This window comes from Cricetulus griseus, chromosome 2, assembly GCF_003668045.3.
Source record: "Cricetulus griseus strain 17A/GY chromosome 2, alternate assembly CriGri-PICRH-1.0, whole genome shotgun sequence".
NCBI lineage: Eukaryota > Metazoa > Chordata > Mammalia > Rodentia > Cricetidae > Cricetulus > Cricetulus griseus.
In genome coordinates this window covers 447,736,440-447,754,349 of record NC_048595.1, presented here as the reverse complement: position 1 = coordinate 447,754,349, position 17,910 = coordinate 447,736,440, and the positions used below count along the sequence as shown (strand labels likewise).

General features: G+C 36.7%; 1 protein-coding gene across 1 annotated transcript in view; it reads left to right on the top strand.

The window, feature by feature from the left end:
* The window catches only part of LOC100771790 (solute carrier organic anion transporter family member 6A1), a 63,455-nt gene extending 46,727 nt beyond the window's left edge, over positions 1–16,728 (top strand). The window contains exons 9-11 of the mRNA XM_035438856.1: positions 6,639–6,826; positions 14,401–14,465; positions 16,583–16,728. Of these exons, the coding sequence (XP_035294747.1) occupies positions 6,639–6,826; positions 14,401–14,465; positions 16,583–16,728 (399 nt within the window). The remainder of the gene's footprint in view (positions 1–6,638; positions 6,827–14,400; positions 14,466–16,582) is intronic.
* Positions 16,729–17,910: the final 1,182 nt, after the last annotated feature.

The following is a 17,910-nucleotide window of genomic DNA, read 5'->3' as shown; positions in this document are numbered from 1 at the left end:
ATCTTATCAGACACCTTGTTGGTTTCCCTCCTGGCTGGTGGATCACATCCTGCCGCTGGAGGAGGAAGGGGAAAAGAGCGCCCTTCCTGTTTCTCTTTCGCTTAAATATGAGTCTCCTTGCTATGTCACTTCCTGCCTGGATCAGCACTTCTCTACTACATTTCCCAGAATCCTCTTTGACTCCTAGTTCCATCTAAATTGCTGTCTCATTGGCCAAACAGTATTTTATTCAATAATCAATAAGATAAACATACACAGTAGTACATTCCCCATCATCTCCTCTTTTCTGTCTAAATAAAAAGAAGGGTAACTTATCTTATATAATAACTGAAGAAAACTATAACCATAACTATCTGTCTTCAACTCTATCAAAGACCACAGAAGGAAAATATATAAACTCTAGAATTGACAGAGACATCTCACTACCTGGACAGTCACCCAAAGTTCCTCTCTAACGGTGGGGCATCCATCTTCAGCCCATAGGCCATTGTGTGTCTGGCACACTTCTCCATTTCAACAGGAACCCTTCAGTACTATCTTGTTTTGTAAGTTTAGCAGTCAATTTCTTGTGGGCCCTGCATGTCCAGATTATACTGCAACAAACAGTCCAGGCAAGAGCAATTTCTTGCCCAAATGGCTAATCTTGCCATGTTGAAAGCAAACTCCATAATGAGTTTCTTCGATGCCCATCCTCCTTTCTGATGGAATTGGTGTGTATGTGGCAGAAATATCCATTCCAATATAGTGTCTTCCCTCTGCATGAGAATTCCAGAAGGGTATTCTCTGGATGGCAAGATAACCAGAATACAGTCTAAATCAAGGTTTATCTGATCTACATGTGCATCCAATATTCTGTTTTCTACCCATTGTAACTCTTTTTCTGCCTCAGCAGATAATATTCTAGGACTGTTTAGGTCCTTATCACCTTTAAGGGCCATTTTTAAATGCTTTAAGTCATGTCCTTCTACACCAATAATCGTCTGTAATTGAGAAATTTCCCCTAATAATTTCTGAAGAGAATTAAGAGTTTGATACCAATGTCTCCTAATTTGTACCTTTTGAGGTCTGATTCTCTGTAAGTCTATCTTATAACCTAAATAGTTAATAGAATCTCCTCTTTGTATCTTTTCTGAGGCAATCTGTAATCCCCAATGAGGCAGAACTTCCTTCACCATTTCAAACACACATTCCAAAGTTTATTAGAATCTGATAAAAGAATATCATCCATGTAATGATAAACAAGAGATTGTGAAAATTTCTTACGAATTATTTCCAAAGGATGCTGTACAAAGTGTTGACACAAAGTATGACTATTTAGCATTCCTTGTGGCAAAACTCTCCACTGATATCTCCTAACTGGTTGTGAATTATTAAGAGTTGGTACAGTAAATGCAAATTTTTCTCTATCATTTTCCTGTAACAGTATTGTGAAAAAACAGTCTTTTAGATCAATGACTATAATAGGCCATCCTTTAGGTATTAAGGAAGGTAATGGCATTCCAGGTTGCAGAGAGCCCATTGGTTGAATTACCTTATTTATGGCTCTCAGGTCTGTCAGCATTCTCCACTCACCTGACTTCTTTTTGATGACGAATACAGGAAAATTCCAACGACTAACTTTTCTAAAGCCTCTAGCTTCTCAGAAGTCATAGGCCATTGTCCTTCCCAAACTGGTTCATCTGTAAGCCACTTCAATGGCAGGGCCTTTGGCTACTCTGAAGTTCCATCATTTGTACCTAATTTCTGTACAGCATGGATGGTTGGTAACCGGTTTCCATAGCATCTTACCAGATCTTTTCTACTATCTAAAGATTGTACATAATTTGTATCTGACACTGGAGGAATATTAATCTGAGTATTCCATTGCTGTAAGAGATCACGACCCTAGAGATTTATAGCTATATCTGCCACGTATGGTTTCAGTGTCCCTTTCTGTCCTTCCTGTCCAATGCAAACCACCAAGTTAACACTCTGTGGAATTCTAGATAGAGTTCCAATTCCTAAAAGTTGTACATTTGCCTCTCTAAGAGGCCATTTCTGAGGCCAAGACTTTTGAGTAATAATAGTTACATCTGCCTCAGTGTCCACTAAGCCAAAAATAACTTTATTATTAATTTTCACTTTCAACTGAGGCCTTTCATCATTAATAGAAGCTTGCCAAAATATGCGTTTCTCATTTTGTCCATTCACACTTGATTCTTCATCACTATTCAAACTACCATCTAGAGAAGTATCATTTTTCACAATAGGCAAAGAACTATCTATTGGTCCTGTGAGAGATTGTCTCCCACTGCAACTGGGAATGACCCGACCTTTCTCGATGTGGGGGCCTTCTTGAGTTCCCCTAGGGGTTTCCCGGCCTTAACGGGTTTCCTTGTATGTCCCTGGTCGATCTACATTCATTGGTCCAGTGTCTGCCCTTACCATACCTCCTCGACTGCACTGGATCCAACTTGCTCCATTTCAACTGACACTCCAGCCAAACCTTCAGATACTGATTTCAATCAAGTTGAGGATTTCAAGCAAGATCTTCAATCAAGTGAATCCCATCTAACATGGACTGGATACTAACATTTTCTTCCTACAGGACCCCACATGACTATTATTGTCCCATTTCAGCAGGAAGTAACTTGGAGAATGCTATGCCCCCTTTCCCCATTGTTGTCAGTTAGGATAGTGTATATACCTAGTTAGGAATAGCTTCCTATTGTTTATGGTTGGGATTGGAAGGAGGTGTTCAGGCTTGGACACCTCTTTCAGATGACTTTAGGGTTTAGTTAAAATAGATAGGATGTGACATAAGCAGATTGTTGTATCTTCTTATATTTTACCTTTATGATTGTTAATTTTGGATACTTTAAACTGTTAAGTTTTAATCCTCTTTTAGACTTAAAGGGGAATTGTAGGGGAAGCTGTAGCCATGCCTACTTAGGGGCTGGCTACAGGTGTGCCTGACCACGCCCTCACAAGCTTGTGATGTAGGGTGACAGCGTTTTCACTTTCGGTCTCTCTTTTGGGCTTGCGTACAGACTGCTGCCACGCTTGCTGGCTAGGTCACTCTGTAAGTAAGGCTTTTCCCTATTAAATACCCTTATATTTCTACCTGACTCCATATTAGTAATTTCTCACTATAGATCTGCCTACCTCTGCCTTCCGAGTGCTGGGATTAAGGGCATGTGCCACCAACGCCTGGCTTCCATTTTTTATTTGTATTAGAAACAAGACTGTTTTACATGTCAATCCCAGTTCCCAACCCCTCCCTTCCTCCCCTGCCCCCCAATAACACCCTACTTATCCCATACCCTTTCTGATCACCAGGGGGGGATGCCTTCCATGGGGGGCATCTTCAGAGTCTGTCTTATCCTTTGGAATAGGGCCTAGGCCCTCCCCCATGTATGTAGGCTGAGAGAGTTTCCCTCTATGTGAAATGTGCACCCAAAGTCCATTCCTATGCTAGGGATAAGTACTGATCTACTACCAGAGGCCACATAGATTTCGGGGGCCTCCTCACTGACACCCAAGTCCATTGGGTCTGTAGAAGTCCTTCAAATTTCTTAATCATTATGGAGTATAATTTCTTGAACCTCACCACGTGAAAACTTTATGATTTCAGTCTCAACTTAGTTTTGGTGCTTTGTAGACAATTACTATAGTGCATCTTGGTCCTTCAGATCTGTTCAGCATACTTATTTACATGTATGCTATGATATTAGAGACCTATACAGGGGTACTTTGAGCATATCAGAAAGATAGAAAAAGAGGAGTGAAATCCACATGCTATTTTCTTGTTTTATTCTGTTGCTTTTCTTGGCTGAAGACCTTCATTTCTCCTAGTAAAACTTTCTCTGTGATTTTATTGTTTGGTTCCATTAATTATACAGAGGTTCCAGGAAAGTCTTTCATATCTACTTTTTACACAATGGACTATAGGATTATTTTCATTATTTTCTCTTAAGTAATGAATTCCATAATCACTGGATTTTGTTGTATGATATTTGATTATTTTATATTACATATCAGCTTTTATCCTTGCCTTGGTAGTTCAGTAATCTCAGCAACCAAAGTGCTTCTAATAATAAATTCTGAAGTTCCTAAAACTACGTTTATAATTATCAATTTCTGAACAACTTAATCTCTCATCCCATAATGGTTTTATTGTTGGTTTTGTTTTTTCAAGACAGGGTTTCTCTATGTAGCCATGGCTGTCCTGAAGCTTGCTCTGTAGACCAAGCTAGTTCCAAAATCACAGAGAACCACCTTCCTTTGCCTCTTGGGCACTGACTGCATCCTGGTCTTTTGTTTCCTGATTCTTTCACATCGTTTCTGCCCTATTCCTTGCTGTGCTTAGTCACTGAACTTTATAATCATCTTCTGGAACACTGCTTCATAATTGACTGCTATTCTTCTCTTATCTGTAACATATGTCTAGATCACCATGTAACTTTCTTCCATATGTTCTTTAAATTTCTTCTCACATATTTCTCCATCATTTCTGCATCCTCTGATTCTGCTAAGTAGAAGAGTATTTCTACAAATACTGCCTGCAGTATTGCCTAGTTATTTTACTTCATAGTAACCACACAGGTATTATATAAAACCTTTTCCTTTGTGTTGTATGATTGCTTGCCTTCCAAGTAGAATTTTCTGTAAATGGCAAACAGATTTCTGTTACATTGTTTACAATATATTCCTTAAATTAAACTGTTTTTTAACACACAGACATTTAAAAAACTTTGGCAGAATGAGAATTTTAGCTTGGGTATTTGTGTATTTATGTTTTTTAATGTGTCTACTGATATGATTTTGTACTCTTAATCACTCAGGTCCAGGACATCTTTAATCTTATTAGCATTGTATTTATTTGTTGTTTTTTCTGTTAAAATTATTGTTTTGCAACTCTGGGCATTTTAAGTGGCCTAATAAATTCTTATATTATGTCTTCATATTAGGTGGTTTGAATGTAATTGGTCCCTAAGGTTCATAGGGAGTTACAGTATTAGGATGTGTGGCCTTGTTAGAGTGAGATGAGTTTGTTGGAGAAAGTGTATCACTGTGGGGCAGCAGGCTTTGAGGTCCCATATACTCAAGCTACTGCAGGGTGGTACCCAGTTTACTTCCACTGCCCAAGGGTCAAGATGTAGGACTCTTAGCTTCTTCTCTAGCACCATGTCCTTCTGCATGCTGGCACAACTCTCTATGATTCTAATGGACTAATGATCATCAGGTTTTCCACAGTAATAAAACCCTAACTAAGACAAACTCCAAACACTGTGTAAGTATTTCTAGCATGAGTCTCTCTCTCTCTCTCTCTCTCTCTCTCTCTCTCTCTCTCTCTCTCTCCTCCCAGGACTGGGATTACAATTGCTGTTCTGTGTATTCTTGAAAACAGTTGATCTCAGAAAAAAATGACTACTATGCTTAATAAAACACAACTCTGCCATGATTATACACAAAACAAAGTATTAACATGGTTATACAATCTTTTATAGTTGGGTTATTGCCCATATTTCAAATCATGGATAAAGTTTAATTTTATTCATCACATACCTTTATTTGCTCTTAATTTATAATCCTATAATATGATAATACTAACATAAGACAACTATTATTTCTTAAATTGGTATAACTCTTCCTCAATTAAAGCAATTATACACCCACAAACACCTACACATTGTAGCAAGAACAATACAAACCCAGAGAAAAGTGTTGTAGTTTAAGCTGAAGATCAGAGAAGCAAAGCAGCCAGCCAGTAGCTCTTACCTCTTCCATGGCTGAAGTGGAGATCCTGTCTTCCCTGGGACCAGAAGCTGCATCTCACATGAGACCCTTTGCTTCTTTAGAAAACTCTCTAGTGCTTGGATTAAAGGCATGGGCTATGTTACATTTTTAGACTGATTCACTTGAATGTAGCCCAAGTTGGCCTAGGGCTTCTGTCCTCTGAATCCTGGGATTAAAGGTGTGTGCCACCACTGCCCAGCTTTTATGGCTCTGACTAGCTTTGCATTCTGATCTTTTATGAAAGCTTTATTAGATCATAAACAATACAGAACCTAAACAATATGTCACCACATATACATAGTATATGATGAACATGTAAAATATTTCAGATTTTACAACTAATACTTCATTTCTAACTGACATATGGCAGGTCTAACATTAGTATATTTATTAAAACTAGGTAGTCTAAGATGGATGTGATTGCAATTAAAACAACTTTAATCCCAGTAATCTGGAAGCACAGGCAACCAGACCTCTGTGAGTTGCAGGCCAGCCAAGGCTACATAGTGAGACCCTGTCTATTCAGTGCTCAGAATAGGGGAATCATGTTCTCCAGGGATAAGCCCACTATCTCCTAATCCAATATAAAATGATCAACCTCAAAACCTTGCAGACAAAGAATATTATACAGACTGAGCAAATTACTTCAAGAAAAAAGTAATGAATTTTAAAGGGGGACAAATGAAAGTTTTTTGAGGGGGAAGTGAAGGAGAAAATGTCATGATCATATTTTAATATCACTAACTTAAAAACTATTAACACAAATGTGCAGTCTCCATTTGGATATTGACTTTTATTTTCATATTAAGCTATTGTCTCCTGTTTCTGAAACACTGTATTTTTATGTTCAATATTCATAGACATACTACAATTGTTCTTGCATTAAAGAAGGATTGACAACTTCAGATACTGAAGGTGATTTTATTGATGCCATTCCTGGAAAATGCAGTAACAAGTGTCACAAATTACCTTTGTTTTTTGCCTTTTCTTTTTCTTCAATGGTTTTTTCCAATTTGCCTAGTATAGCTGTCACCATGACTATCCTCCAGTAAGTATATAATTTTCATAATTGTTATTTATTTACCTCATACAAAACATTTAGAATTAGTTCAGATTATTACAAGAAATGACTTCCTGTGTTTTACAGCTGTACATATAAAGATAAGCTATTTTCAATGTTAAAATGCATGTATAGCTATAATATTTTCTTTTACTTGTTTATTATTTGCATAATATATATATATGTATATATACATATATATATATATATATATATATATATATATATATATATATATAGAGAGAGAGAGAGAGAGAGAGAGATACTCTATTTGTTATCAATTTAATTTAAAAATAAGTGTACATAGTTTTGGTATTTTACATCTTACTTTCTTTTTGTTTTTTAAAATTTTTAAATTATTTTTAATTTCTCATATTTACATATCCATCTCCCCATTTCCTCACCTTCTCCTACCATGTTCTCCACCCAGCCCACCCCAACACATCCCCTGAATCCTGTCCAGATAGTGAGGCCCTCTACCAAGGACCTACAAAGTCTGTCATATTGTTTGGGGGAGGGTCTAGACCCTCCTTGCTGTATCTGGGCTGCAACAGTATCTCTCCATAGGGAATGGGCCCCCAAAGTCCATTTGTACTCTAGGGATAAAGACTATCTCCACTGTCAGAGGAGCCATAGACTGTCTTGGGCTCCTAGCTGGCACCCACATTCAGAGGGTTTGGTTTGGCCCAATGCTGTTTCCCCAGCTTTATGACTAGAATCTTCATTCTATAAGTAGGTCAGGTCCACTGTTTCTGCAGGTCTCTCCAGCCCTGTCTTAGCTCCTTTGCTCAACCCTCCTCCCTCTCCACAACTGTATTTCAGTAGTATGGTTCATTGCTTAGCTATGGGTGTCTGTTTCTGCTTTGAACAGGAACTGGATGAAGACTTTCCTTCCTCTCCCTGCTCCCAGGCTCCACTTTGGTCAGGGGTTCTTGTCCCCATCCCCTACTTTGAGGGAATATGGAATCTTCTCTTGGATTCCTCCTTGTTTCCTAGCTCCTCTGGCAGTATGGATTGTAGACTAGTAATCCTTTGCTCTATGTCTAAAAATCAAAAATGAGTGAGTACATTCCATGTTTATCTTTTGTGATTGTGTTACCTCACTGAGGATGGTTTCTTCTAGTTCCATCCATTTTCCTGCAAATTTCAAGATTCCATTGATTTTTCCACTAAGTAGTACTCCATTGTGTAAATATACTACATTTTCCCTATCCATTCTCCAGTTGAGGGACATATAGGTTGCTTCCAGGTTCTGGCTATTGCATACAACACTGCTATGAACATACTTGTATAGGTGTCCTTATTGTATGAGTGTGTATTCTTTGGGTATATGCCCAATAGAGGGATTGCTGGATCTTGAGGTAGACTGATTTCCATTTCCCTGAGAAACCACCATACTGCTTTCCAAAGTGGCTGTACAAGTTTGCACTCCCACCAGCAATGGAGGAGAGTTCCTCTCTCTCTACATCCTCTCCAGCAAAAATTGTCATTTGGGTATTTATTTTAGCCATTCTGACAGGAGTAAGATAGTATCTCAGCATGCTTTTGAGTTGCATTTCCCTGATGGCTAAGGATGTTGAGCACTTTCTCAAGTGTCTTTCAGCCATTTCAGATTCCTCTGTTGAGAATTCTCTATTAAGTTCTGCATTCCATCTTTTAATTGCCTTGTTTGGTGTTTTGGTGGTTAGTTTTTGAGTTTATTGTATATTTTGGAGATCAGCCCTCTGTCAGATGTGGGGTTGGTTAATATCTTTCCCATTCTGTGGGCTGGTGTTTTGTCTTGCTGACTGTGTCCTTGGCTTTACAGAAGCTTCTCAGTTTCAGGAGGTCCCATTTATTCATTATCGATCTCAATGTTTGAGCTACTGGTGTTATGTTCAGAAAGCTGTCTCCTGTAGCAATTTATTCACCTACCTTCTCTTCTAGGAGGTTCAGTGTGGCTGAATTTATGTTGAGGACTTTGATCCATTTGGATTTAAGTTTAGTGCATGGATATAGATATGAATCAATCTGCAGTCTTCTACACGTCCGAATCCAGTTATACCAGCACCATTTGTTGAAGATGCTATCTTATTTCCATTGTATAAATTTAGCTTCTTTGTCAAAAATCAGGTGTTTATAGGTGTGTGGGTTAGTATCAAGGTTTGCAATTGATTCCATTTGTCTATCTGTCTATTTTTGTGCCAATACTACGCTGTTTTCAGGACTATGACTCTATAATGGAACTTGACGTCAGGGATGGTGATGCCTCTGGAAATATCTCTATTGTACAGGGTGGTTTTGACTATTCTGGGTTTTTTGTTTTTCCATATGAAGTTGAGAATTGTTCTTACAAGGTCTTTGCAGAATCGTGTTGGGATTTTGATGGGGATTGCATTGAATCTGTAGATTGCTTTTGGCAAGATTGCCATTTTTACTATGTTGATCCTACCTATCCAAGAGCATGGGACATCTTTCTATTTTCTGGTATCTTCTTTAATTTCTTTCTTCAAAGACTCAATGTTCTTACTATACAGGTCTTTCTCATTTTTGGTTAGTGTTACTGCAAGTTATGTTGTTAGTTGTTATTGTAAAGGGTGATGTTTCTCTGATTTCTGTCTCAGCACATTTATCTTCTCTATATAGTAGGGCTACTGATTTTTTCTGAGTTAATATTGTATTCTGCCACTTTGCTGAAGGTGTTTATCAGGTCTACATAGTAGTTCCCTGGTAGAGTTTTTTGGGTCACTTATGTAAACTATTATATCATCTGCAAATAGTGAAAGTTTGACTTCTTCATTTCCAATTTGCAGCCCATTGATCTCCTTTTGTTGTCTTATCACTCTAGCTAGGACTTCAAGTACAATATTGAAGAGATGTGGAGTAGACAGCCTTCTCTTTTTCCTGATTTTAGGGGAATAGCCTCAAGTTTCTCCTCATTTATCTTGATGTTGGCTGCTTGTTTGCTGTATATTGCTTTTATCATGTTTAGGTATGTTCCTGTTATTCCTGATCTCTCCAAGACCTTTATGATGAAGGAATATTGGTTTTTGTCAAAGGCTTTTTCAGCATCTAGGGAGATGATCATGTGGATTTTATTTTTTAGTTTGTTTAACATATTACTTTTAAATATTATAGAAAATGTTGGTATCAATTCACCAGTAACAAAATAAACTTAATAGAAAACTTGGGTTTTCCATAAACAGGAAAAATTTTAATTTCACCATAGAGATGAGTGTAAAGCTTGTTTATTGACATGGGTATTTAACTGTACTTCTATGTTAAAAACTGAGCTATGAGCAAACAATTGTCACCCATGTATTCTTCCAGAATACTTAAGTTCACTGAGTATTCATTTTTATTCTAGGAACAGAATGAAAAGGCATTATTTTAAGCTCATATTTTCAAGTTAACAAGTATATTCATCCTAACTATCCTATAAAATATCACCAACAAAATAAAAAATTGCACATTTCTGGCATCAGCTTAATTAGCTGTGGAGTATAAGTAGAGACAGAAATGTGTAGACCATCCTGGTCAGGGCAATGGGCTTGATCTCCAGCAACATATAAATAGGAGTGTTGTTATATGCCTCTAATCCCAGCATAGACAAGACAGTTATAGACAGATTGAGAGTTCAAGGTTGGCTTTAACGGGAATTTTAAGAGAGTCCAAAACAAACAAAATCAACCACCAAGGAGAGAAAGAGAGTGAAAAGAGAAAGAGAAAAGGAAAGATGGGAGATGGAAGGAAAGAGACAAATATAGCAAAGAAAGAAAACAAGAAATGTGTTCTGAGCTGTAATTAATGAAAATGTGGCAAAAAGAACAATGCAAAAGATCAATAAAACTGAGTTGGTTTAAAAAACACATGGAATAATATATAGTCACATTGTAAAGAAGGATTATCCTACAGCATTTCTCACTTTTTTTCTAATTAAAGATGTTCTTAACTTTAACATAATTAGAATATATACAACAAAAACAGTTCTTAAAGTTCATCCAGCAGCTATGGAAGTAAAAGCACATACCCATAGTTAAACACTGAACTGAACTGAACTGGAATCCAGTTGCAGAGAAGGAAGAGTGATGAGCAAATGGGTCAAGATCATGCTGGTGAAACCCACAGAAACAGCTGACCTGAACAAGGGGGAGCACTTGGCCCCTAGACCAATTACTGGGAAACCAGCCTGGAACAGATCCAGACCCCATGAATATGTGTCAGTGAGGAGGCCTCGGGAATCTATGGGGCCTCTTGTACAGGCCTAGCATAGGAATGGATTTTGGGAGCCCATTTCACATAGAGGGATACTCCCTCAGCTAAGACACGCTGGGCAGGACCTAGGCCCTATCCCAAAGGATATGAGAGACTATGAAGACCCCCTCCCATGGAAGGCCTCACTCTTCTGGGAAGTAGAAATGGTATGGGATATGTAGGGTCTTAGTGGGGGGCAGGGAAGGAGGGGAGGGAGGGGGAACTGGGATTGACGTGTAAAACAATCTTGTTTCTAATTTAAAGAAAAAATGGAGAAAATATAAAAAAGAATTACAGTTATAATGTACAGTCCATTTATATTTGACAAAGTTAGAGAAAATACTCAATTATCTACCCAATCTTTGTGAATCTAAAGTTGTGCACCTAAATCACGTTCTATCCTAACTAAGGAAAGCTTTTACTAAATCTTCCACTCTGTCTAAGATCCTAGAAGGGTTCACCTAACTAATGACAGGGACATTTCAGTGTCTGGATAGTCACCCAAGCTTCTGCAATATTGGGCAACCATCCTTGGCCCACAGGTGTAGTATATCTGACTGGCTTTTCTAAGAATCAGGAAATTTTGAAGGCTGTCTTACCTTGTCTTGTCAAAGTTTGGAAGTGATTTTCTTTTGCTTCTTGATGTTCCAGTTTGGACAGTAAATGTCAGCAATTGAGGCAAGGGTAGTTTCTTTGCCAACATGGCAGGGTTTTGTCATAGAGAAAACAAACTCCATATGGAGTTTTCTTGATGCCCATAATCGTCTTTGTAGTAATTGGTGGTGCCAGGAGCAGACCTGCCTCACTGTCATAAATCTTTATGATACTAAATATATTAAATGCCATATTCTGTAGTTCTTTGAAGGTTTTGAATACAATATATCTAACTAAATATATCTGTGTATGACCATGAAGACAGACCTAACATGACTTTAAGTTTGACTATCATAGAAGAATAACTATTATTCTGTATTTCCTAATTATATGTTCCATTCGAAATGATCTAAATGAGCACAATACCCTAAACAAGAGTAGCAACATATAATACAAATTTTAAATTTGTATCAATGAACCATACCAATGTAAAGTAATTTGAGATTAACAGTTATTTTGGATTAAAGTAGACTTAATATTCTACCAGTTTTCCCCATCATTTCTACATCATATACCTCTTTCATCCTTTAGAAAGAGGTCTCTCAATTGTCTAGCTTTCACTCTTTATGACTATGACCAATAACAACTTGTAACCAATCCCTTTTAAACAATAACAATCATCCATAGATAATATTTTGGGGAATGTGGGTGTTTTCGTGTAGACTACTTCCTGTTGTTTGTGGGCGCTATTGTCTTTGGGAGAACCTTGATGAAAATCAGAATAATTGTTAGGTCTTGAATGGGACAGTTTGTGAGGCTGGCCCATCTCACCCAGCAGCCTTGAAAATTTTCTGGATGCTTAATCATCTGGCCCATCCTTTTTCTTTTTTGTCTGGTCCCCTTGTTTGGAAAATGTATAAACGTTTCCAGGTAACACATATTAAAAATGTGGAATATGTGGTGTGTGCAAATCAGTTAAAGATTTTTTGGTTTATGTTTGAGCAGGCAAAATATGAATAATATGTCTTATAGTTCCTTATTTCTCAAACAAACTTGATCATCCTTAACTTTGAAGAAATTCAAATTTTCTGTGAAAATAAAAGCAGAAACACTTTTCCAAAGTAACATATCTTTTGACTTCCATTTTGAAATAAAGACACTTTTTAAAATATATAGGTTGATTTAATCCAGAAGTGTTTATAATCAAATATATCTTAGCAGCTATTGTTCTTTCCTCAGCAGTCAAACAACTCAAAGACAACACATAATATATATATATATATATATATATATATATATATATATAGTAAGCCAGAATTTGTGTATTTTCTGCCTTTAAATGGTTTTTAAAAAATTTCTTTTGTCCCTTTTAAGGAATTTTCTTTATTATTTTAAAATTATATTTTCTAAACCAATGACTGTACATACTTTGCCATCTTTCTCCTGTTCCCCATGCTGGGCTGCCTCATCCAGCCTTGATGTAGGGGAGGAGCTTGGTCCTGCCTCAACTTGGTGAACCATGCTTTCTTGACTCCCATAAGAGGCCTGCTCCTTTCTGAACAAAGAGAAGTAGATGGGGTTTGATAGATGGGAGTTAGAGAGGAAGGAATGGGCAGAGAGAAAGGAGGTGAAACTGTCCTCAGTATGTAAAATAAATGAAAAATAGTATTTAAAAATATCTGAAATATAAAGCTATTAGTTATGAAAATACCAGTCTTGAATGTTAATGCCAAATTCTATAAATAGTACATTGTGTAAGGGGTTTAAATATTTAATATAAGGAAAAATAGCTAAGGTTCTTTACAAGAAAACGGTTTATAACAAAGCTGTACATCATTTTCTTCTTCAACATTTTATCTAATCAATGAGAAATACATAGATCTTCCTGTTTATTATTCAACTCTTTCATACTAAAATATAATGAATATAAATATAAAATATAAATATAAAATATAATGAATTTTAGCTTTTTATACCATTTAGTCTGTTCTTCTTCCCTAATAGGCCAGGCCTTAGACATGTCTTTCTGTGTGTGCCTTGCTAGATTCATTAGAGTTGTTCACATTATTGTGGGTGAGCACCTCCTATTTAAAATGATGCCATTTATTACAATTTTGAGTAATGAATATGAGGGTAGCACAGAAAATACAAAACGCTCAGAAATTAGTACTGTTTAATTAAGGTTGACTAAAGTTGCCAGTAAATGTAGGTTGGATGCAAGGTATGCCATTGCAAGGTGTGGTTTCAGCCACCTCACACTCAAAGGAGTGAGAGTGTGATTGAAACACCTGTAAAGACACCTGTCTGTGGCACCCACTCACCCTGAGTAACCAAGAGGAAGAAGCCTGAAGACAAAGACTTGACTTCACCTTTCTTCTTCAAACAAGGTACCATTACTGGCATAATGTGTGGAGTGCAGAATCCATAGCAAATAGCAAACTAGGAAAATGTGGAGTGGACTTCACAAATGTGAAACAGAGTCTAAACAATCCTGTGCCTCACAGCCTGAGCAAAGTTAAATTGAGAATCAGGGAACTCAGCTGTTTCAAGAAGGAGAGGCTCAAGTGCATCTGATCTATTGAGAATGAAAAATGGGAAATGGAAATATCTACACTATGTCTATATGTCAAATTGAACTTTTGTCAACTAGCTGAAGATTTGTAGAATAAATTATGTATAAAATATATTAAAAAATATGTGCCACCATAAGTAATATCATTGCTATTTGCTTTCAGAAGTGCACCTGACAATTTAAAGTCACTGAGCCTGGGTATAAGCTATACAATTTGGAGAATTACTGGTATGTATTTTCAATGTACCAAGTTGACATATATATATATATATATATATATATATATATATTAGAAGCAGATTGCTTTGAAAATTTAGATATCAGTTAAATGCAAAGAGAAATTAATAAAAGCCATCCTGTTAAACAAAGGCATGCATCAATTAAATTTCATCTGCTGGAGCCATGCATTTGGGCCTGTAGTATTTTTATCATCTCATATAAGTAACTCTGAAAGATGATACAAAACATCAGAGTAATTTCATACTTCTTTTTGCTTTCAATGTCCTGAAATGTAATGAGTTTTTAAAAATATTTCCCCCAGTCATGGTATTTGACCACATTTATAACACTAGTCATGAATTCCCTCTTTCAAAGAAGACTCAGATTCAATCAAGAGAGTGGTTGGTTGACCCTACAAAATGTCATGTTACTTTGTACTAGGCACTACCAGATTGGTAGGTTGGTACTGGAGCAGGGTCTCATACTAAGTATGATCTGTTTTCTCTCCTCCATCAGGTTGCATAGTGCCTTATAATACTATGAATGCTAACCATCTGGGAGTTCAGTGTTGTTTTCTCTGAGTCCTGTAACCAAAGCATGTGGTTTCTTCAGTAACAGAGTCTTATAATCAAGTTATGGTAGGGCTATGATCACTGGCAGTAGACTATTGTTTCAGGTACCTCTTAGCCCTCTCTAGCCAATAACCAAAGGAGAAGAAAATTGTGTTTGACATTGAGATTTTCATTTAATAATACATGGAGCAGTACTATGAAGAAAACTCTGTTGAAACTCTGAAATAAATCTTATCACATGACCATGATACACCAACTCCTGGCATATAACCAAAGGAACTTCTTGTTACAAAGATACTTGCACACTTATGCTCAATGATTTCATAACCTTATCAACTAGAAATGGAGTCAGCTAATGAATGGACAATGATATATCAATCTGTCCAAAGAGAAAATGTGACAATGAGAAACTTTCAGAAAAATGGATGTAACTGAAGGAAATTATACTGAGTTAATCACTCAGGACCTAAGATGTAATTCTGAATGTTCCCACTAATATGTGGATCCTAGCTTCCCATAATTTTCATGTTAACCTAAAGTACTTGTGGAAACTAGAAATGTCCCACCGCTTAATGGGATGCATTTGAGAAGAAAGACACCAAAATATAGGTGAGATGAAAATAGAAAGTAAGAATATAGGGAATGGAAGAGTTAAGACAGGGTGTGAAGTGATGGAACAATGGAAAGAAGAGCCAGGGGAAGCCTTAGACAAAAGGAAGTCTTCATGAAGAAGTTACATGGGCAATCTGAGTAAAAGTATGATAAGACGGGATAATAAAACTCATGTGAGATGAAAGAATGGGGGGTGGGAAATGAAACTTTAAAGCAGATGTTGATGAGAGGGAAGGGAAGAGAAAAAGGGGGTGGATACAAAGCTATGAATTATAGAAGCTTTTGAAATCTCAGCAGTTTGTAAGATAAATGAAAGTAAAGGACACAAACAGGTAATGTGTTTTAATTTGACAGCATCACATTGTACCAGAAAGTGATGTGTTTGTGTGCATGTTTGTGTATCTGTGTATGGTTTGGTGCCATGAACAGTATCACACATCCACTGGACAATTTTGGAATCTATTCTCTAGGAATAATTGAAGAATACACATCAGAATGCCATCAGAAAACATTAAGTCATTTTCATTCATTAAAATCTCATAGTTGTGCATCTTTAAAGATACCAAAATTCACAAATTTATGTGGTTTAATGATTTTTGCTCTAAAGTTGTCATCCTAAATATTCCATGAAACTTCAACAAGTGCTTTAAGATGCCCTATAAACAAAAACATAGAGAGAATTGTAAAATCATCTCAAACTACTGGCATTTGTAAGCAGGCAAGGTTCAGGATATTGATTGTCAGAGGTAATAAGCCAATCCATAAAAGACAATTACAGAATTTAAAATAATGTGTTTAGAGGATCCTATGGGGCATGGGCACTGTGTGTGTGTGTGTGTGTGTGTGTGTGTGTGTGTGTGTGTGTGTGTTTAAGAAGAAATTATTCTAATTCTAGGCAAAAGTGTTTCTCTAAAGAACCTAAAATCATTGATGGTTTCATAGGATCCATCCCTACACCACTGGTTTTAGACATGTTAACATCTCAGGCTTGCATTTACTGGAGCATTAATAAATGTGGATTTAAAGACCGTTGTTGGATCTACAATAAGGAAAGAATGTTCTACATAATGATGTCACAATGTAAGTGATCCATATTATATAATTTAAATAAATAAAATATTGTTTAGAATTTGCAATTATTTATAAATAGGTAATATTTAACCATGGATAAATATTTTTGCTAAAGAAGGGCTGTACAATTGTGTAGGATGTATTTTATAAACTAGTACTACAGAATTTATGTAAACACTTGTAATTTTGTGTAAAATACTCTAGAGTTCTGTGTTGTCCAGGAAAGGGTGATAATTAGTGTAATTTATACATCCAAATTGATTACCTTTATGAAATTTCAGTTTTATAGTATTAAATATTATATAACATAGAATAAAAATTATTATAGTTGTAAATGACATCAAAAAGACTCTGAAGATCAATCTTTACAATTTCTCTTTTTATAGTAATACTAGATATATATTTTGTTATTTTTCAGTTACTGGGAATCTTACAAAATTACTTAGTTTCTTCCAAATATATTTCCAACTGTCATTGCCTTGGCTACAGTGATATTGCCTGTTGGATAAACACAAAGCTGAGACAGTTGTTAGGATGTGGTGTCACTGCCCAATCCCCAGTGATATAATTCTTCCATTGAGACTGTTCCACCTCCCCAAGCAGTGATAACCAAGTGTTCAAATCCCTGATCCTATGGGAGCCTTCTCATTCAAGCTACTACAGTCTACTCCATGGCTCTCATAAACTCATGGCTGCATCATAATGCATTCAGTTTACCTTTAAAAGTCCTCATACACTTCAACAGTCCCAACACTGCTTGTATGACCAAAGTCTCTTCAGGGACTCAAGGCAGTTCTCCCTTAACTGTAAGCCCACATAAAGTCAAAAAGGATCCCAAAAACACTTGCATTTTCTTCCCCTGGACAACTAGGACCTGTTATGATAAATCTTTCCACCAAAAGCCAACTGGGCCCTACTGCCACATGGGCACTTTCCGCCAGCCACCCGAGTTCTGCCCACCGAGTTAGGGCCCCAAATAATATACAGAGACGTTTATTAGGTACAATTGCTGCTTGGCCAAAGACTAGCATTTCTCATCTGTTAGCTCAGTCTTAATTATCATAAATCCATATATTTTATAAGACTTATCTTATACAGGATGCCTTCTGCTGGCGCCCTGTCATTTCTCCTTGTCGAGAGGTTTTTCCTTTTCAACTCAAATCTTGATCAACTTTTATGGTATCCAAAGTTTTTCTTCT